This window comes from Geotrypetes seraphini, chromosome 3 (genome assembly GCF_902459505.1).
Source record: "Geotrypetes seraphini chromosome 3, aGeoSer1.1, whole genome shotgun sequence".
NCBI lineage: Eukaryota > Metazoa > Chordata > Amphibia > Gymnophiona > Dermophiidae > Geotrypetes > Geotrypetes seraphini.
In genome coordinates this window covers 109,601,895-109,624,460 of record NC_047086.1, presented here as the reverse complement: position 1 = coordinate 109,624,460, position 22,566 = coordinate 109,601,895, and the positions used below count along the sequence as shown (strand labels likewise).

Sequence of the window (22,566 nt, the reverse complement as noted above, 5' to 3'; positions counted from 1 at the left end):
TTTTGAGTACCTCCCACATAGAGGCAGAGCACAGTGCATCCTCCAGTTTTTCTTCTGCGAGTGAACTGTGCAGAGGTGGTTCTGCTCTGCTTATTTTTTCTTTTCTTCATCTTTAAGTTCCTCATCATTTTCCTGAGGCTGCAGTGCCCTGAGACCCCATTCTTGGAGATTCTTTGCCTGGGAAAGGACACATGTTCTGCTGAGCTGGACTGTTAAAAGATACTCAGGTTCACAAGGTGGACATGATTCTAAAGAAGCAGTTTGAAACTCTTGCTCTGGGGATCTAGGCTGCGGCTGCAGCTTCCTTTGCTGCTCAGGCCTGCCACACTAGATTGTGACAGGAGCCCTCTATGGAAGAGGATTCTTGCCGTCAGCTTGTGCTGGAAGGGGTGGATTACGTGGCAGACGCACTATATAATGTTATTAGGGTCATGAGTAAGGTGTCAGCTTATGCAGTCTCTGCTCACAGAAAGTTCTGAATCCGGCAGTGGGCGAGTGATTCAACGTCCAAGGCTACCTTGAGCAGGCATCTCTTTAAGGGGCAGATGCTTTTCGGTAAGGATAGGATGTTGAGGAAACTGTTTGTGCAAAGAGTTTTGCTTCAATACTTGGACCAGACCAATGATTTTCACCTTTCAGACCATCTATTTGTGCTCACCAGCCAGTGCCAGTATAACAGGCCGGTGTCTAAGGCATCTATAGCTAGATGGATTTGCATGGCCATCTCTTCAGTGTACATTACCTGTGGTAAGCAGCCGCCAGTTCCTCTCAAGGCACACTCAACTAGGAATGTCATGTCTTCCTGGGTGAAGTCTTGGATAGTTCTTCCCACAGGGATTTGTAGAGCAGCTACTTGGTCTACTCTGCATAGTTTTCTTCAGATTTACAGAATGGATGTGGCGGCTCAAGAGGATGCCTTTTTGGGTCCTTGGCCTTGCGGGAAAGCTCTTTTATCCCATCCTAGACATCAGCCATTGCTTTGGTACGTCACCATACATACGGACTCCTGAGTTGATGTAACAGAATGAAAGATTAGTTTCTTATCTAGATAATCTTCTTTCTGTTAATCCACTCAGGAGTCCTTATGGCCCACCCTCAGTATATTATGTATCGCCTGCTTTCTGCCTTGGGTATTTCTACATTCCAGGCCTGGAGTTCTTTTTCTGCCAGCCAGATGTCTAAGCACAAAGAAATCCTGTATGAGTAAGTGTATTCCTAAGCCCTGTGGTTGGTTCAATTGATATGAAGAATTGTTCTAATTCTTGTTCTTTAAGTTATAGAGCAGAACAGAATTGTATAATGTACCCATCCTTCTTTGTATTCTGTTCCAGTGGAGCTTGTTTGCTTTGGGATTTAGCTGGAGGGTATACTGTGCTCCTCCTCTATGTGGGAGGTGCTCAAAACTATAAGTATTCTCATTTCTGCAAGTCCAGTTCGTGGGAACGGATTGATCACCAAACATATAGACTCCTGAGAGGATTAACAAAAAGAAGATTATCTAGGTAAGAACCTAATCTTTCATTAATATTGTTTGATTTCTTAGTCTTAATCTTGATTTTTATTCTTTCCTACCCAAGTCTTTATTGCATGTCTTCATAGCCCTAGATGAAAATGCCTTTTGTAGCAATTACATATATCCAAGTCCTTCGAGGGTAAGTGTTATACTTGGGAGAATCCTATGCAGAAATTTTTAATAAATATTCTGTTTTAGCAATTTCTTGAAAGACTTGTTCTTATACTTTGATTCAAACTGTAAATAAAGGAATCATGATCGCAGGTTGGATTTGACCTCTCCAGTGCCTCTTTGTACTGCTTTGTCTCGAGGCTTGGTACCTTCTTTCCTTTTCCCTACAAATAATTTCATGAGGCATGCCCTGCATTCTTCCCCACCCTCAGTGCAATCACATCAGCATGTGTACACAGATGTACAGTACACATACTACCACTCAATTTTATAAAAGGCTTTTTCCATGTGTAAAAACAGGCTTTACATGCGAAAAGCCTTTATAAGGTATCCCAGTATGTCTTAGCACCAAGCTTCCCAAATTAAGCCACGACTGAAACTTGCATTTGGGTCCATAACCTGAATAGGGATTCCATAAGAAGTCATAAGTCTATGCCAAAGGCATCATGCGCTTTCTCTAGCTATGCAAATTGTAGTCATGGCCACAGAAATATTGATGAACACTGGTCTAACGAATAGGACAAGTCTCAAATCTCAAACTGTTCTAGCATCAATGGACATTAAAGAGCATAAGCTCTGCAAAATAAAATCTATTTATAAACCTCAGTCATGCAGTGTGAAAGCAACAAGCATTCCACACACACCCCTGAAGATATCAGATACCCCATCCATTTACCCAAGTAAAAAAAAAAAAAAGCCATAAAGGTTTTACTTATTCCATACCATTATATCTTGGAGATTAAAAACAAAACCAACTGCACAAATAATGGGGAGTTATGCTCAGTGGGATCATATAACCCCTGTTCTGGAGCAGCTAAATTGGATGCCAATTGAGTTCAGGATATTATATAAGACTTTACTGATGGTATGTAAAGCTTTTTATATATATATATCTTTATTAAGTTCCTGGTCAAATAAAGTACCACATAAGAACAACATAGTGAGGTGCATTATACATAACCACATATATAACATGGAGGTACTGTAGTCACATTGCCCCTAATAGAGAAAAAACCAAGAACACAGGAGTTTTATATGATAAAGTCCTTCAAAATAAATCCCTGATCTCCCCCCCACTTTCCCCAACCCAACTATGGTCTGGCAAAGGGTATAAAAGAGTTGACAGCGTCTTATGTTTATCTGTTCAGCAGACGACTGTGAACTGTTGGAGATAAGATGTTTCAAAAAGGTTCCCAAGTTAAAGTGAACTATTTCCCTGATTTAGGTTCAGAGCCAGAGAAGTCATTAATGAACGGGGGAATAGCAGACAGCCAATACTGTAAAACACACTTTTTCCACCAGCAAAATGATGTGATGAAGGAATTGTCTCAGTCCAGTAGATAACGGGATAGGTATTTTGTAGATCCCAATAAGCATTAATGGGGAGGGCTGCCAAGAAGTATGCTAATAGGTAGACATTGCAGTAGTGATAGAGCAGTGTTTCTCAAAATGCGATATGCGGGCCACTTGAGGGTACGCGGCATGGCCGCTGTGGAGAATATTCCCTGCCCGACTGTATGTTGAAGGCGCGCTGCCGTCACTAGAGATCCCTCCTTGCTACCCACCCCACTCGATGAAGCCGCTGCCGGGAAGCAGATGTCAGAGGGAAGACTTGTGGGTCAGCCATGTGCAGCATGTGAATCGCTGCCTGCGCTCTCCCCCCCCCCCCCAACAAGTCACTGGAGGCAGATGGAGTGAGTGCGGCTCGAACAAGTAAGGGGACACGATTTTCTGGGACAAAGAGAGAAAGGAGAGGGGGTGAAGGAACACGTTGGGGCACTGGAAGGGCACAATTCTGGGACAGCTGAAAAGCAGGGAAAGGTAGTGGGCACGAACTCAACTCAGAAGGAAGGGAGATGGCATGAACATGGGACACAGAAGGGAGGGAGAAAGGGGGCACAAACTTGGGACATAGGAGGGAGGGAATAGAAAGGGAGAATTGTTAGGCAAGAGTGTGTGAGTGAAAGGGAAATAGATGATGGCACAAGGAAGAAAGAGGAAAATTGGGCATAGAGAGAGAGAGAGGTAGAGATGCATGGGGAAGAGAAGGATGAGAGGGAGAAATGTTGGATATGGTGGTGGAGAGGGAACAGAGGGACAGATTGAAGGGGATGCAAGTGGGAAGAACATTGGACATGGTGATGGAGGAAGAAATGTGGCATGGTGCTGGAGAGGGGTGATAGAAGGCGAAACGGGCATGGGGCTGGTGGGCAGTGGTGCATAAGATCCGGGGGATGAGAGAGGGAGAAATGTTGGACTCATGAAGGGAGAGAGAGAGAGAGAGATATTGGTTGGGGAAGTGATTTTGGTCCTTAGGAGAGGAAGCAGGCAGAAAGAAATATTGGATGCAGAGTCAGAAGGAAGTGCAACCAGAGACTCATGAAATCACCAGCCAACAAAGGTAGTAAAAATTATTTTATTTTCAATTTAGTGATCAAAATATGTCCTTTTTGAAAATTTATATCTGCTATCTATATTTTGCACTATATTTTTCTGTTTTTTTATAGTTCTTACTGAGATGACATTGCATATTTTAGTCATCTGCCTTGACCTCTTTGAAAAAAAACCTCAAATATAAATGATAATTAACATTTTTTCTGTGTACAGTGTACTTTGTTGTTGGGTGTTTTTTTTTTAATTTTGTGGTTACTATTATGTATTAATACGATTATATTGTGTGTACCTGTAATGTATATGAAAAATGGATGGAAGAAATTGCACTACAATTAGTACTGTGGGTCTGGGGTGGAGCCTGGGTGGGGGTACTTGGTTGATATTGGTTAGACTTAGGGGGTACTTGATTTGAAGAAGTTGAGAAACATTGTGATAAAGGGCCAAAGACCAAGTCAAAAACACGTGGCCTAAAGAGGTATATAAGGAGAGCCAAGAGAGTAGAGATACTGAGGGGCTGCAGAATAAGCACACTTGTATGTTAGTAATAGGAGTTTGAAATGTATGTGAAGGCTGATAGGGAGCCAGTGAAGTGATTTGAGGAGAGGGGTAACGTAAGTGTAGCTAGGTTGGCAGAAGATGAGCCGTGCAGCAGTTTTACACAGATTGCAGAGGGGAGAGGTGGTTCTTCTGCTGAGTCGCCTCTCTCCCTCTGCAATCTGTGCAAAACCCTGCTACAAACCTGTTAGAAGTACATTGTGGTAGTCTAAATGTGAGGTTACAAGGGTGTGGACAAGGGACCAGGTAGTGTGTTCAGGGAGGAAGGGGCAAATTTTGGTGATGTTGTAGAGATAGAAGCACTAAACCAAAAATCTTCCAATTTTATTGTGTCCAGCTACCCCCTAATAGTTGCATACATTATCAAACTGGACCTCAACTCCACAGGGGAATCAGAACTCAGGGAGAACCTGTCTGTCTCCATTAGAGAGTCTGAACCATCTTATCATAGGTCTACTCCGAAAACAGGCTAGAGAGAAAAAACTCCCTCCTAGACCAACTGAGGAAGAAAAAATCCCTAGCCAAAAAAACAGGCAAAATATTTTTAAATACTAATAACGGGATGCTAGGCGCAAGAATATACCAATGAGGTTAAAATATTGTACCTGGGATTCAAATTATATATCAACATTGACATACAGGCTGAACAGTAATTTAAAATATAGCAGCAGAGGCAAAGCCAAAAAAAGACCAAAAAGCCCCACTGTATTTAACTTTCAAGATAACGGACACCAAACCACCACAGTCTGTCTGTTGCCAATCAAACGTTCAAACAATGATTGTAATCCATCCCATGCTCAGCACTGCACGTATTGCAAAAATTCGGCTCACCAGGTTACTATCCCCCAAAAAACAACAAGAGGCCCTGCATGCCCTTGTTTCGCTGAGCTGTGTCAGGAGAAACCTCTTCTCAGAACAGTCACTATATTCGCTTTTTTTTTTTTTTTTGTATGTTCATATATCAAAGTATTTAATGCAGCTTGACCAGCAAACCAGGTGCCCCTAGCTATTGTATTGGGATGCTTTAAACCAGTGGTCCCCAACCCTGTCCTGGAGGACCACTAAGCCGTTCGGGTTTTCAGGCTAGCCCTAATGAATATGCTTGAGAGAGATTTGCATATAATGGAAGTGAGAGGCAGGGCTATGGAGTCAGAGTCGAGGAGTCGGAGTCGGAGGAAATTTCGGGTGCCTGGAGTCGGAGTCGGAGTCAGAAGTACAAAAAACTGAGGAGTCGGAACATTTATCTACTGACTCCATTTTTGAACTTGGCATACCAATCACAAGCGATTCTTTCAGCTCTAGCACCCACTATATACACAGCACAAATGTTGCGAGCAGCTTCTGCGGCCTTAGAACCTTGATTAAAAGCAAAAAGAAGGTGGTGTCGAAAATGCTCATTTCTCTCAACTTGACATTCCATTTTAACGATCTGAAAATTAACCAGTGCTGTGGAGTCGGAGTCGAGGAGTCGGAGTCGAAGGAAATTTCGGGTACCTGAAATACAAAAAACTGAAGAGTCGGAGTCGGAGTCAGAACATTTATCTACCGACTCCACAGCCCTGGTGAGAGGCATGCAAATCTGCGCCATGCATATTCATTAGGGCTATCCTGAAAACCCGATTGGCATGGTGGTCCTCCAGGACAGGGTTGGGAACCACTGCTTTAAACAGGTTCTCTCAGTTTCTGTGTTTTCTTTTCTAAATGGAAGATGCCATTGGCAATGCGCTTGTTTATATATAATATAATATCCCTACATAGAACTACTTTTGTAGTTTCCCCAAAAAGGTACAGTTTGTTGATTCTGCTCATTAAAGACACTATAATCCACCCATCTTTCTTGTAGATAGATTGTTAGATAGATTATGAGCCCACCGGGACAGATAGGAAAAATGCATGAGTACCTGATTGTAAACACCGCTTAGATAACCTTGATAGGCGGTATATAAAATCCTAATAAACTTGAAACTTAAATAGGATTTAAAATCGGTATCCTCTAGGACAGTGTTTTTCAACCTTTTTACACCTATAGACCGGCAGAAATAAAATAATTATTCTGTGGACTGGCATCGGTCCATTGGCCGGCGGTTGAAGAACACTGGGCAAAGTCATGGGCCAGACCCCGCCCATCTCTACCCAATCTCCACCCAAGACCCCGCCCCCATAATAGTACTAATTGTAACACTATTTTTTCCATTCATTTTTCACAGATACACAATATAATCTTAATAACAACACATAATGGTTAACCACAAAATTAAACTACACAAAGCACACTGACAGCAGATGTAAATTCTCAAAATTGACATAATTCAATCACTAAATTCAAAAATAAAATAATTCCCCCTATCTTTGTTGTCTCCCTCCATGCTATGCCTTATCTTCTGGCCTGCTCCCGCCTGGCCATTTTATGCCGCCCCCCGATATTATCTTCAGGCCGGCTCCCTCTTCCTCACTGATGCAGTGCACAAAGCTGCAGGCAGCAGCTCCTTGCGCGTCCCGTGCCTCATCTGAAAGCCTTCCCTCTGACATTGCAACGTCAGAGAGAAGGCTTCCGGTTCAGGCAGAGGATGCCCGTAGAAGTCACTGCCCGTGGCTTTGTGCACTGAATCAGTGAGGAAGAGGGAGCTGGCTCGAAGATAACGCTGCATCGATCGCACTGTTTTGGGCCTGATGTACATGCTGGCCCTGAGCACTGGCAGGAAATTTCTGTGGACCAGAGGTTGAAGAACACTGCTCTAGCAGGTAAGATGGGAACCTCCACCGACCATTCGTTCTTATCATATGAGGCATATCTAAATCAAGCCATATGAGCAAATGATCAGATACTTCTGTTGGGCCTATTTTAGCTTTCTGCGCCATAGAGAAAGCCGTTTGCAAAATTAAGATATAATCCAACCTCGACATAGTATTGTGAGCACGTGAGACATGAGTATAATCATACTCCATGGGATGAAGACGCCGCCATGGGTCAATCAGATCTAAAGCTATGCAAGATAAGGAATACCCTTGGCTTCTTTAGCAAGCGATCTACTTGTGGATCAAAGACCTGGTTTAAGTCACCGATTAGGAGTAGTTCTATCATGGAAGCCTCATTACTACTACACTTCTCCCTCTGTGTTCACGGTTTCAGCATTCACGGTTTCGATTATTCACAATTTTTAGCTTGCTGGCTCCTCCCCCCCCCCCAAAATTACATCAGCTTGCATAGAGAAATCACTGATTCCAAGCATTTACAGAGAAAATTGCCGATTCCCAGCACTTTCTTCACCGTGTTTTGCCTCTCCTTCAGGAACAGGCCAGGTCTCCCACCATGTTATTCGCGGTTTCACCATATTCACGATGGTTTTTAATAGAAAACAGCGAATAACATATGAAAAAGTTATTTGCGGTTTTTCTGTATTTGCGGTTCTGTTAATCCCCTATCACAGCGAATACGGCAGGAGAAGTGCACTATTAATTATTTCTATAGCACTACCAGACGCATGCAGCGCTGTATAGAGTCACAAAGAGTAAGACAGTCCCTGCTCGAAAGAGCTTACAATCTAAACAGGGAAGACAGACAAACAGGATGTCATGGATACAGTTAAGGGGAATGGTTAATCAGCTGGCTGGATTGGAGGGCAGAGGAGTAAAGTTAAGGATTGAAAGCTATATCAAAAAGGTGGGTTTTCAGTCTGCTTTTAAACAAGGGAAGGGGCTTGATGGACAAACTCGGTAATTTAGTCCAGGCATAGGGGGCAGCTAGATGAAAGGAACGAAGTCTGGAATTGGCAGTGGAGGAGAAGGGTCACATTAAGAGTGACTTATCTGAGGAACAAAGTTCTCTGGGAGGTGTATAAGGAGATATATTGACGGGCAGCAGAATGAACACATTTGTAGGTCAGCAATAAGATCTTTAACTGTATGCGATGGCAGATAGGTAGCCAGTGAAGTGACTTATTGGACCAGTTCTGTAAAAAATGAGTAGCTAAACATATTAGGGGCGTATACATTCAAGAGATGGAATACAAAACCCTGTGAGATAATTCATAACAAGACATAACGGCCCATGGTATCTTTTGATATTTCCCGCACTTCATAGGGAAGGTGTTTGTTAATAAATACCACCACTCCCACTCTCTATTTTGAGGCAGAGGAATAAAAAAAATCTCTCCTACCCAGCTTCGGTGGAGTGTCTGCTTCTGATAACTTCATTTCCTGTAAGCATGTGATGTCTGCATGATGATGTTTCAAAATAGGCATTATTTTGGCGCGCTTTACAGGAGATGTGATTTCTGAGACATTCCAAGATATGAATTTAATGCCAGAAAGCATAACTGGAAATATAGGAGAGAATTGGTAGACTAAAGATAAGGTAACATATATTCTCTCCAGGAGCCCAGAGCAATAAGAAATACTCAGGAACACCCATGAATCCAGTTGATGTCATCAAATAAAAATTAATGGTCATTCTTGAACAACTGTCCTCTTGCCATAACCTCCCCTAACCCCCTCCTTCCTACCCAAACAACCCCTTTCCCTCTCTTCCATAACCATAGAACTGCCATCGCTTCGTACTAGGCATGCAGAAGCGATGTGTGGTCACACATAATGATGCCATCTGAGGCCCCAGGCTTAAATCGAGTGATCAAGAATGTCTATCATAACCTCATATTATAATACAAGGAATAACTTGCATTGTAAGAACTATTCAATGTGCAAAAAAGACATATTAATTCCAAGGTATTTAAAATTTTTAAATAACTTTTTTTTTTTTAATATTCTTTATTCATTTTCAAAATTACATTAAGTGTAAAATATATTAATTCACAGTAACAATAAATATATCACTTATAAACAATCATTGGTACATTATATAAATTGTTATCCCTTCCCCTTTCCCATCCCTCCCATCCATATCTTCCATTATTATATAATATATGTAATAATAAAAATACCCCCCTCCCTATATCCTGAACTGATAATTAAAAGGGAAATAATTTTACTTAATCCTTACAATATTTTGTTAATGGTTTCCACACATCCTAAAACTTCTTAAAGTATCCTAAATATCCTAAGTATCTTAAATAACTTGACGTCAGTGGTATTAGCCACAAAGCTATATCTTTATAAACCACCAAGAGCCTTGAGATTGGCTGATACAGCGTTATTGAATGTGCCCTCTTTTAGGGGGTGCTTGGCTGGAAAAGCATCAATCCTCTGTATTTTAGATCACTGCTCTACAACATTCCAGTGCCGACTGATCCACACCCTCCTGTTAATTCCAAGCATTTGCCTTCTCTATCTACTTCAACAATGCAATAATGAGCTATGGCTTTTGGGGGAGCCTCATGTCTGGTTCACTTTCTTATACTCCTGTGCTTTCAAGTCTAGTCAGAGCCTGAAAGCCACTGGCATAAGAACTGAGCAAGAAGGGGATAAAAAAAACCCAGCCATAGCTTCTACCATTATCCCACATGATCTGTAAGACGAATGAACATCCTAGAATCCATGCCAAACAGTAAATCAGCATGAAGTGAGGCAGTTAATGGACACACGGCTGGTCGTGCCTTTCATCTCAGTCCCTGTCCACACATCGCAGTTTAAGTTGGGAACATTTACAATCTAAACAAAATCCCTAAAAGCTATTACATTCAAACTTTTAAATGTTAATCTGTATCTACAATGACCTGTTATACACCTCATCTATCATTAATCAAAGTAATAAACATTTCCTCTCGGTACGACAGCTATAAATCTGACAAGTCCACTGCCCATGAATTCTGACCTACAAGTCTCAGTACTGATATGATCAAAGTACAGTACTGTAGCAATATTAAACAGCACAGTTTCCTGTGTGCTTCACTATTGTCATGAGTACTGGAAAAGATAAATTGATCAATATTATCTTTTTCATAGAGAGAGGAAAAAAGCCATTAGAGGCCGTGAAAGGAGGAGTTAATGGATAACATTTTTTCCATCTGCCTCATCTCTCTTCATTCCTGGGTTTGGTTTTTTTTTAACCACTGCTGAACGCCAGTTCCCAAACAATGCCAAACAATACACAAAGACAGCGCAGGAAAAGCTATGCTCATTTCCCATTTGGCAGCCTCGTGGAGTGGAGTTAATGGTTAACTCACACAAGTCTGGTATATTGTAGCTTGGCTGACTGCTGCTCTGCTTCTACCCAAGAATGCAAAAATTGAGCAAACCAGTGAAAAAAATACATGCTTCTTATAAACACTGCTCAGTCACAAGCGACAATGTACAAATCAAGGCTTTAGAAAAGTCAGACAGATGACTTATGAGACAGCGAGTCTCTCATGTGCGGGCAATATGGAACAGGAGCAAGAATGTACATTTTCACCACATTGATATAGTCGGAGTATTGGTCTCTCAGGGAAGAGGGGAAAACTTCTTATAAGAGCATAAGAATTGCCAATGCTGGGTCAGACCAGTGGTCCTTCGTGCCCAGTGGAACGTAGCAAGTAAAATGAATAATTACTGAATTGCTGATTTAAAATTGCCTCAAAAATTAAAGGGATTGTTGGGCAGACTGGATGGACCACACAGGTCTTTTTATCTGCTGTCATTTACTATGTTATGTTAGAGTACTTGCAAAAGCTAAAGCTTAAGTGTGGTTCAAAATAAGCTTATCAAATAAATAAGAGCATGCATTGCATCAAAATGTTTAAATAATACATTCCAGAGTGCCTTACCTGTATAATGTACAACACAGGTCTGACCTTTCTTTGGAAATGTTCTTCCTGTTAAAAAAAAACCAAGCAATTCAAGAGCATTAAAATTTGTTTTCCAGAATGATTTCAGAAAGGATTTTCTGTCAATCTGTGCCTATGGAAAAAATGTTTCACTGGTACATTGATCTTGATAGGCCTTATTCAAAGCATGTGAGCTTGGCTATGATGTTATGGCTTTCATGAGAAGAGGGACAATTAGAAAAGGATTTTTAAAAGGAAAAATGAGAAGGACTTTTGTGGTTGTAGGCTCTGTAGCTACTTTTATCATTTTGGGAATTAACCATAAATGAAGTGGAATTTATTCCTGTAGCAATATGCCTGACAACATGACTGTTAGACCCATATCCTTTGGGTGTCAACTGTGGCACACTGCAAATCAATTTCAAATTTATAAAAATCACCAAAGAATGAGCTGTCAGCTGGCTAGGCACATATTTCAAAATTGGCATAGATCACAAAAAGTTGCATGACATGTAGACAGTTTTAATAAATATACAAGTCACTTTTGGCATCACATCATAAAAAATACTTAAGACTTTAAGCCCAATGAAAGAAACTTGAACCGCTTTAGAAACAAAATAAAAATTATTTGAAAGTATTTTTGTCCTGCGTTTTTCTGGCCTTTTTTCTCCCTTAATAACATGATGTGAAGATCAAAATTCAACCATATTGATATTACTGTTAGACCAATGTCTCTTAGGGTCGATTGTAGGAAATGGCCAATTTTGGTGGATTTTATAACCATTGTTAATGTTTTATTAAAACATTTGACTGATATACCACCTACCAGTATCCAGTGGTTTACATTCCATAAATTATTGTTGAGAGGAAAGTGTGGTATAGTGATTAGAACTACAGCCTCAAATCCCACACTGCTCCTTGTGAGCCTGGGCTCCACTACCCCAAGTGAGCCTGCCTGGACAGATAGGGAAAATGCTTGAGTACCTGAATTGTAACCTGTTCTGAACTCCTTTTGAAGGACAGGTTATAAAAATGAATTTTTTTAAAACCCCAATTTAATCTTGACTTGGGCCCGGGCCATCGCTTTTGTCAGATATGGAAGTATTTCTGGATGGACCTTACTTCCCATACTCATAATAGATTACTGAATTTGTAAGGATGATCACATGCTCCACGCTGTGTTTATGGACATTACTTCTATGGACGTGGGGGGAGGGGGGGATTGGTTTGTGCACATGTGAGAGAATTGGGTTTGCATTTCTGTATGATTTTTCTTGCACCTTATTGAAATACTTAATAAATATGCTTAAACATTAAAAAAAAACAATTTAGACAGTATGGTGCCCAAAGTTAGGTATGGTGGAATCCATTTCAGTGCAAGGTTTATGGCTTACTGAAGGCTAGATTCACTAAAGCTTCCGATCCTATCCCGCCGATTGCAAAACCAGTTTTACTGGTTTTGCGATCATTTCCCGACTCCTGACCGGATTCACTAAACTGCTGCATGATCCAATTTCCTACCTGATCCAATCCACCCATGCAAATGAGGAGAAATGGCATGCATAAGTAGGAAGCCATCGATTCACTAAGCAGAAGAAGAAACATCGATTGGGTTTGCCGATCCGAAATGAAGCGACTGCTGAGGACCAGTCGCTTACTGTCCTTGCCTACTCTCCTGCTCTCTTCCACCCTGAAATCTCAGTATCGAGGTTACAACCCCATATAAAACAACCATCAAAACAAGAAATAAAACTGTAAAATATCTATACATATGCATACAAATTCCCTTTTTATATATTCTGCAAAAAGCACAGTGCAAGCCCATGGTTTTAACCCACAGGTTTAAAGTGTGTTCTGTTCCATAATCTGGCTGCACAAAAATTGAAATCATTCCTTTTAAAATATCCACTTGTAGGGCCAGCAAGTAAACTGCAGCCACCCCTCCCTCTTTATTTTGAGCTCGCTTGTGCGAAGAGCAAGAGCATGCGCAAATTGCATCTACAACCAACAAGGATAATCTGCGCATGCATCTCGATCGTTCTACAGTGATCTGTGGGATCGCTGCAAGGCGGGCGTCAAATCAGATCATTTGCATGCAGAATCTGTTGTAAACCGGTCGCTCGGCCAAGAATCGCCCAACAACGATCCAGATCAGTGAGTTTAGTGAATCTAAGTCTGAGTTTGATACTGCCCTTCAAGTAATTGGTGCTAAGGATCAATCAATTGACCTTAACAAGTGTTAATTAGAACCAATTAGTACTTATGCATGGCAAAAGCCTGACACCCTGGCCCAGATGCACTAAAGCCAGCGATCATCGCTGAACCTATTTTAACAGCTTTAGCAACGATCGCATTTGTCGATCCGATGCAGAAAATGGCTCACCGCCCAGTTTTCTGCACAATCGCTCATTCCCTGATCCGACCATGCAAATAAACTAATTAATATTAAAATGGGAGGGGCCTTAAGCATCTGAGCCACTCAGGGGCTTAAGCCCCTCCCCGTGCATCACATGATGCACGGAGGAGGGAAGGCCCTCGATTTAGGATCGGCAGACCTTGAAGGAGGGACTCTAAAAGATACAGAGGGCTGGGGGAGCATCCAGTGGCAGGAGGGAATAAGAGGGGGGGATGGGGATGGGATGGTTCGGAGGGCTCTGTTGGCAGGAAGGAGGGGATTTCCTCCTGCCAATTTTCATACACGGGGGGGGGGGGTCAGTACGGCAGGAGGAAGTGACATTCCACCTGACAATTTTCTTTTGCAGGAGGGGGGTATTGCCATTGGCACAGAAGGAGGAAGTGGGCATTCCTCCTGCCGATTTTCGTGGGGTTGGCATGGCAGGAGGAAGTGGGCATTCCTTCTGCCATTTTCATTGCCAGAGAGGGGGGATGGGGGTCAGTTCACGTTTCCAGTTCATGGGGAGGGCCATCATTGGTGGGGAGGGGGATGCTTTTTTCTTTTTTTAATGGGGTAGATATTGAGCATGTTGTGTAACACGCACAGCATCTGTGCCCATTTCTATACCCATTTTAAAAAAAGTTTTCTGCCCCAAACAGCTGAGTGGCAGGAAGCTGCTCTTGGGGCTTCCCCTGTCTTTCAGTTGTTCGGGCTTTCCTTACCGGCTCTGCGTATGTATGAGAAATGCTCTCACAGTGATCAATCGGAGGCTGAGTCAGGGATTATGACGAACATCCATATGAATAATTTGCATGCAAACTTTTTAGCTCATCAATAGCTCTTTTTAATCCGGCCCAAAAATCGGATCGGTGCAGACCTCCATGGTCTTACCGATCCTCTTAGTGCATCTTAAGTATTCTGTAGCCCCCCATGCTTAATTTCCACTATGCTCAACTCCAAAGTGGGCATGGCCATGCAAGGAGCATGGGCAGATCAGGAATGTAACTGGAAATTAGACACAGGTTATAGATCGGCTGCATTTCTGCACCTAACTGCCTTTAGTTGGGGGGGCGATCATTTACACCAGCCTTTGGCAGACATACATGCTTGCACCCAAAGTGCAAAATGTACACTAAGCTGGTGTTCTATAAAAACCACTCCACGCTTAAATGCCAAGATAGAATTTGTGCTTAGCACACATTATCCCGACACCTAACTTTGGGCGGCAAAAAGGGCAAACAGAATGCTAGGAATAATAAAGAAGGAGATCACAAACAGATTGGAGAAGGTTATCATGCTGTTGTACCGGGCCATGGTGCTCCCTCACCTGGAGTACTGCGTACAGCAATGGTCGCCGTACATGAAGGAGTCGGTGCTACTCGAAAGAGTCCAGAGAAGAGCGACTAAGATGGTTAAGAGGTTGGAGGAGCTGCCATACAGCGAAAGATTAGAGAAACTGGGCCTCTTCTCCCTCAAACAGAGGAGATTGAGAGGGGACATGATCAAAACATTCAAGGTACTGAAGAGGATAGACTTAGTAAACAAGGACAGGTTGTTCACCCTCTCCAAGGTAGGGAGAACGAGAGGGCACTCTCTAAAGTTGAAAGGGGATAGATTCTGTACGAACGTAAGGAAGTTCTTCTTCACCCAGAGAGTGGTGGAAAACTGGAATGCTCTTCCAGAGTCTGTCATAGGGGAAAAACACCCTCCAGGGATTCAAGACAAAGTTAGACAAGTTCCTGCTGAACAAGGACGTACGCTGGTAGGGCTAGTCTCAGGGCGCAGGTCTTTGACCAGAGGGCCGCCGCATGAGCAGACTGCTGGAAAGGATGGCCCACTGGCCTGACCCAGCAGTGGCAATTCTTATGTTCTTATGTTCCCCCAAGTTTTCCTCAATAGCAGAGTACGTAATTTTCCTCCAGGAACTTGTCCAAACCTTTCTTAAACCCAACTATACTAACCACTGTTAACATCCTCTGGCAACGAGTTCCAGAGCTTAACTATTCTTTGAGTAAAATAATATATTTCCCTTTATTTGTCTTTAAAGTATTCCCATATAATTTTATTGACACCTGGCTTTTGTACTTTTTCAAAGGGTAAAAAATCAGTTCACTCTTACCTGCTCTATACCACTCAAGATTCTGTAGACCTCCATCATATCCCCCTTAAACCGTCTCTTTTCCAAGCTGAAGAGCCCTCATATGAGGAGTTCCATCCCCTTTATCATTTTGGTCGCTCTTTGAATCTTTTCTAATTCTGCTATATCTTTTTTGAGATACAGAAACCAGAACCGTGTGAAATGCTCATGGAGTAATACATAGGAATTGCAATATTCTTAGTCCTATTTACCATCCCTTTCCTAATAATTCCTAGTATTCTGTTTGCTTTTTTTTTGACACAGTCACATACTGGGTAGAAGATTTCAGTGTAGCGTCTACAATGTCATCCAGTTCTTTTTTCTGGATGCCGACTCCTAAGGTGGACCTTTGCAAAAGGTAACTATGATTTGGATTATTCTTCCCGATGTGCACAACTTTGCATTCATCCACATTAAATTGTGTCTGCCATCTGGATGCCCAGTCTTCCAATTTCCTAAGGTCTTCTTGCAGTTTTTCACAGTCCGCATGTTTTTGACAATTATGAATAGTTTTATGTCATTTGCAAATTTAAATCACCTCATTTATCATTCCAATTTCCAGATCATTTATAAATATGTTAAATACTACCGGTCCTAGTACAGATCCCTGTGGTATTCCACTATTCACCTTCCTCCACTGAGAAGAATGGTCATTTAGCCCTACCCTCTGTTTTCTGTACAATAACCAATTTCTAATGCACAATAGAACATTGTCTCTTATCCCATGATTCTTTAAATTTTCTCAGGAGTCTCATGAAGAACTTTGTCAAAAGCTTCCTGAAAATCTATAGCAACTGCCTCGCCTTTATCCACATGTTTATTCACTTTCAAAGAAATCAAGAAAATTGGTGAGGCAAGACCTCCCTTGGCTGAACCGATGCTGATTCTCCTACCGCAATCAGATAAACCAGCAGGGAGTGACACCTCCTATTCCTCCCGCCAATCCCACCTCCCACCCGAGCCCTCCAGGAGTTCCCCCATACCTTTGGTTGAAATATCAGTAGGAGAGATGCTCACTCTCTCCTGCCTCAAGGGCCCACCTCTTCAAAATGGTAGCCCTGCCCCTGCCTAGTGCATCTTGGGATGCATTGGAAGGGGCCTAATACCATTAGCAGCTTAAGGGAGTCCTGCTGGCTCAGCTGATCAAATGCCCATCATGATCAGCTGATAGCGGTGAGCCATTGACCTTTTTTTTTAATGGGTACAGCTCTTGTGTGTTGTGTGAGCACACAACAAGCACAACAGCTGCATCCATTTAAAAAAAATAGGTTCAGCTGTGTGTGTTGTGCACTCACACAACAGCTACTGACAGCTCCAGAGCTGCCGGAAAATTTTGACACTGATTATTCAGTGCTGGGGGGCATTCCCATTAATTCATCACAAAGAAAGCTCATTATAATACTAATTAGCTCCTTGTAATGCATTAGCATAGGATTCTCGGTGGCTGCTATGAGGATCGTTAGCAGCCACCGAGAACCCTTTTGGCCATCGCTTTCCATGCCAGTAAGACTGCTTTTACGAGTCTACACAGAAAGCTTTTGAGCATCAGGGTCTCAGTTCCTCCACTATGATCTTATCCTTCCTGAATGCCACTTTTGTTCCTTGATGACTCAATGGACTCATGGATTCTCTCACAGGTTTCTGCTTTTGATGTACCTGAAAAAGATGTTACTATGAATTTGTACCTCTTTGGCAAGTTTATCTTCATATTCTTTTTTAGCCTTCTTTAATCAATGCTTTGCATTTAACTTGTCAGTGCATACAGTATATTGATTCTTATGTTCTTCATTTGGATCCTTTTTCCATTCTTTGAAGAATGTTCTTTTGGCTCTAATAGCTTCTTTCACCTTACCTTTTAACTATGCCAGCTCCCATTTTCTTTTCTTTCTACCTTTGTTAATATGTGGAATACATCTGGTCTTGGCTTCCGTGAAGATATTTTTAAATAACGTTCATGCCCGATGTAAAGTCCTAACCTTTGCTGTTGATCCTTTTAGCTTTTTAACCATTTCCTCATTTTATCGTAGTTGCCCTTTCAAAAATTAAATGCTACTACAGTAGATTCCTTGACTGAAATCACTCCAAATATTGATCATGTTATGATCACTGTTTCACAGCAGACCCAACACAACTACCTCTCATACTATGCCCTGCTTCCACAAAGGACTAAATCTTAAATTGGTCCCCCTCTTGTTGGTTCCTGGACCAGTTGCTCCACAAAGTAGTCATTTATTATGTCTAGGAATTTTACCTCCCTTTCACTCCCTGATGTCACATTTATCCAGTCAATATTGGGGTAATTGAAATCACTGAAAATCCAAAACACAATTTATCCTGCAATATGTTGAAGAGGGGAAGAACACACACAAAAAAATGACAAAAGTAAAAAAAAAAAAAAATGGAATGGAGAAAAAGACCTCAGTATGATAATAGTGCTGCAATTGTTAGCAATAGCTTAATACCGCAAAAGCTCATTCAATCATCAGTCTATAAAAAAACTCCACATACATAAAACCCTCTTCAAACTGAATTATCCCATACAAATGAGGCCAAACTGTTCTCCGTATAATGCTACAAAACAAAACAACAATTCAGTAAGTATCTTCACAAGGGTTGAAGTAATGAATCAGTCCATTTCATAATTGAACTCCCGGCAGCCAATAAGCTAGCGACTCTGCATGGGCAGGAGAAAAGGAAGGTCACTCCAGCCATGGTTCACCGCTGGACCACCAGGGATTTAACAGGTACAAGCAGGGGGGGGGGAGATAAAAGTTGTTTAAAGTTGGCAGGAGACAGAAGGGATTCCTCCTGTTCCAGCTCACCACTGGACCACCAGGGATATAAAAGGTACGCGGGGGGGAGGGTGGGAAGATAAAAATTGTTAAAGTTGGCTGGGGCAGGAGACCGGGAGAGATCCCTCCTGTCCTGGACCACCTCTCGACCACCAGGACTTATGGTAGACCCTGTGGAGGCTTGTAAAGCGTCAGGGAGGGAGGGGGACAGGGTAGAGAACCTGGCAAGGCAGGAAGAAGGAGGGCTGGGTACAGAGACTGGCAGGGGAGGGAGGGGGATGGATGCAGAGCCTGGCAGGGCAGTACACTGCACTGCACTTGAATATTAATCTCCCCCCAGTTGAATATTAATCCTCTCCCCAGTTTATATTTCGTATGTCAATATTGAGTTTGTGTTTCATAGTTTATGTATGTAGCTTTTGTAAACCACTGAGTTTTTGGCGGTATATAAATTTTTTAAATAAATAAATAAAATTCAAGTCAACCTTTTTTCCTCCTTTTTTGGGGAGGAAAAAAAAAGGTTACCTCGGTTTATATTCGAATATATACGATAATTAGAATGCTAGCACATTATTTTAGTCTTCCTTTCTGGTTTGCTATCACAGAAACACCATATTTCTCAATTTCTCACTATTCTACACACATTTACCCACCACTCTGAGTGGTTTCTAAACCAAGAAACCAGTGTATAAATGTTTGACATAAAAGACCCACACAGGGTTTCAAGTACAGAAAAGCAGGCCAATCAAAGCAAGGCCTCTAACTGGATCTTTACATCAAATGATCTTTTCTTATTATTTATTTATTTTAAAAATGTATATAGACTGCTTAAGTCTAAGTGGTTTACATAAGCAGGGCTGACTCAAGGGATTGTGTCACTCTCAACCAACATTTTGCATTGGTGCCCTTTTCTCTAGCAATCTCTCCCTCCCCCTCCTAGTATATCTTCCTCTCAAGTCCTCACCTCCTGCTGGACCAGGTGAGGCACCTGCTCAGGGTGCTGGTGATAAAAGGGTGCCAAAATCCCAATTTTTACACCATTTTATCACCAGTGCCTTACCTGGTCCATAGGTTGATCCAGCCTTGCTCACTGTCAACTGAATGCAAGGTGTTTCAAAACCATCTCATCTCTAGAGGCTTCCTGTCGCTCCAAATTTAAAAAGTTCAAATGGACTCTCCTCTTGCAAGTGCCCAATTAAATCCAGTTAGAAAGAAGGGGCCAAAACTCATTTTCTACAGTAGATCTAGAGGAGAGGGAAAACACTGAGAAGCCGGCTGCGCCCGAACTATATTTAAAGCTTGGCCGAGTAAGGATATGTTTAGAAACGTCACAGCTAATAGGCGAAAAGCAAAGCAGTTCGTTTCAAAGGGCACCAACCGGACCTATATAGCAACACAAAAGAATAAGTTTACGTTAATGTACTGCATAACCCCCCCCCCCGCCCCCTCCTCAACAGTCCGATTTTCTGAATCGGCTTTTTCTTAGGTCGGATTTCATCCGTTGGGGGAGGGGACACTGAAGTCAGCACGGCACGAATCACAACAAAACACCGGGAACGTGGTTTTTGATCAACCCACTCAGGAGGCCGAGCCCCAGCTCGGTTCACTCGCCCACTCTGGAACGGTCTCCTTGCGCCGAGGGACTGCAGGGCGGTGCTGATCACCGACAAAACAACCGAAGAGCAAAGGCAATCTCCCCCCCCCCCTCCCCAAACACACACTTCGCTAGCGACCTTCCCTGCAGCCAGAACACACAAGACACAATTCAAAGCTACCTGAGCTTACGGGGGGAAAAAAAACAAACAAAAACACCCCTCAAAGAGAGCCTGTGATGTGGTCTCTGAGCATCTGCATCAGGTCAGGGAAGGGTCATCTCTGTCTAACTCAAGCCAACACGCTGGGGTCATTAGAGATCAACCACGGCATACCAGAGTTTAAAAAAATATATCATACTTTAAACGTGAAAAGGGGAAATAAACCAGGGATTATCTTTAAATAGATCTTTTGCAAAGTACATTTCGATTGGAATTCCCCGGGGACAAAGGAAATACCTACCGTACTTCAACGTAACTTGCCTCGAGCTGTTACTAAAGAGACCTCGGCTAAATTGTAATTTTTCTCGAGACGGGGGGAAAAATTTACCATATTCCGAAATAGGATTTTTCCTTTTCCCGGCTCTGGCCTTTGGCCCGTCCGGTTTAAAATCTCAATCACATATTCGCCGTCTCCAAAGAGCTTTTCATTTGTTAAACGCTTTGATTTATATATTTTTTTCCCCCCAGAAATCAGAAAAGTTGCACTCGCTCTTCTTAAAAGGTCCTAGAATTCAGAGCTTTCCTTAACTGGTGGGGGGACTCGGCTTTGGGGTGCTGAGGATCGCGAGAGCAGACGTCCTTAATGACAGTGGGAGACGGGGAGGGGGGGGGGCTCGGCGCCTGTTCTGTGCACACACGACACTCTCGGAGGAAGTCGGGATGCATTTTTTCATGCTTAGTTTATGAAAGGCAAAGTTGGAAAATATTTCCCGTGCAAAAAGTGCACGCTTCGGAGAATCCGGACGATTTATTCGGACGTGCACGGCCTTAATTTGCTTGGAAACAAAGTTAAAATAATTCCGATATCCGTGTGCTATTTACGCGTATAACGCACAACCAACACACAGAGCTATAATGCATGTATGCACGGTATCGGTCTAAACTGGCACATTCTCCACAAAGGAGCCCCACACGCGCGCAGCCTACGCGTGCCAGAATCCTTCGCTCACACGTTCTGTCCGCCAGGCTGAATCAAAGCCGAGTCCGAGCCCTGCCTAGCACCCCCGGACTGGGGCTCCCTCCCTCCCTCCCTCTGCAAAGATCTTTCCCGTTTCTTGGCATCTGTCTGCGAGGGCCATTCATTGAAACACCAACGCAGCCCCCCCCCCCCCCCCCCCGATCGCCGCGCTGCAATTCAATGCCGAGAGGCTGCTAGTTCTCCCGACACCCCCGCCGGAAGCCCCTCCCCCCGGCAGCAAAGCGTACCGTCTCCGGGGGATATGGTCTCGATCTCCACTCCCATGCTGATCGCTTCGGTTCCGCTCGCTCTCCTCCCTGCCGGCCTCCACTCTCGAGAATGTGTCGCCTGCGGCCACCGGGCGAGCTTCGCCGAGCCGCCCTCGCCCAATGGCCGAGGCCGGGAGCCGGTGCCAGCCAATGCCTTGTGGCGGGGCGGGAAAATTGCTATTACGACAGCGGCTCCTCCTCCGGCACGGTTGAAGTGTGTTGTGTGTGGCTTTGGCTCGGCGGAGGGAGTGGGGGGGGGGGATGGACCGTCGCTGTTTACAAAGACTATGCGGTGTTTTCCCTGTGCCGTCATCTACTTGCTTTCTGTTACCTTTTCAGTACCTGTATTGATTTTATTACATGTTCAATTCAGTTCGACTTTGTCAAGGGTCCTAAGGTCAGCATATCCATTATGGAGTGGGTTGGCAGAGGGTCAGCATTGCTACACAGCAGCCTAAAGGCTGAGGGGATAGTTCTATTACTACTAGTCCCAGATTGTCTTAGTTGGGGGTGGGAACAAAAGGGGAAAGGAAGTCTTCATCCCTCTCTGATGGACATGGATTGGGTGTGGGAGAAAGGAGGGCACAAACTAATCTGAACCCGCCCATATTCTCTTTCATAAACATTGAGATGCTCTTTCACACAGGCACATGACCATATGCCCATTCACTGTAGTCACTCTCCTGCATCCTCACACAACCCTTCCTAGTCTCTCCAGCGCCACCACCAGTGTATGCATTGTGCAGCAAGAAAATACCTACTATACTCAAATGTAACTTGCCTTGAGTTCAGTTCTAAACTCCCTTCAATATGTTTAGCTGTGGTTTTATCAGGGCTATTCTATTATAGCTGCTTTCTTGGTCTTCTGGC

General features: G+C 43.0%; 1 protein-coding gene across 3 annotated transcripts in view; it reads right to left on the bottom strand.

Moving 5' to 3' along the window:
* FKBP1B (FKBP prolyl isomerase 1B) overlaps window positions 1-22,060 on the bottom strand; it is a 142,099-nt gene extending 120,039 nt beyond the window's left edge. Inside the window, exons 1-2 of one of the 3 annotated variants that reach the window (XM_033935414.1) lie at window positions 22,039-22,060; window positions 11,332-11,379 (exon numbers count right to left, since the gene is read on the bottom strand). Coding sequence is in view for 1 of the 3 variants with exons in the window: in XM_033935412.1 (XP_033791303.1) it covers window positions 11,332-11,379; window positions 21,676-21,712 (85 nt within the window). In the remaining 2 variants the exon portion in view is untranslated. Of the gene's footprint in view, window positions 1-11,331; window positions 11,380-20,710; window positions 20,992-21,675; window positions 21,831-22,038 lie in introns of those variants that run through there. The other 2 variants (XM_033935412.1, XM_033935413.1) reach the window with 2 other exon arrangements.
* Window positions 22,061-22,566: the final 506 nt, after the last annotated feature.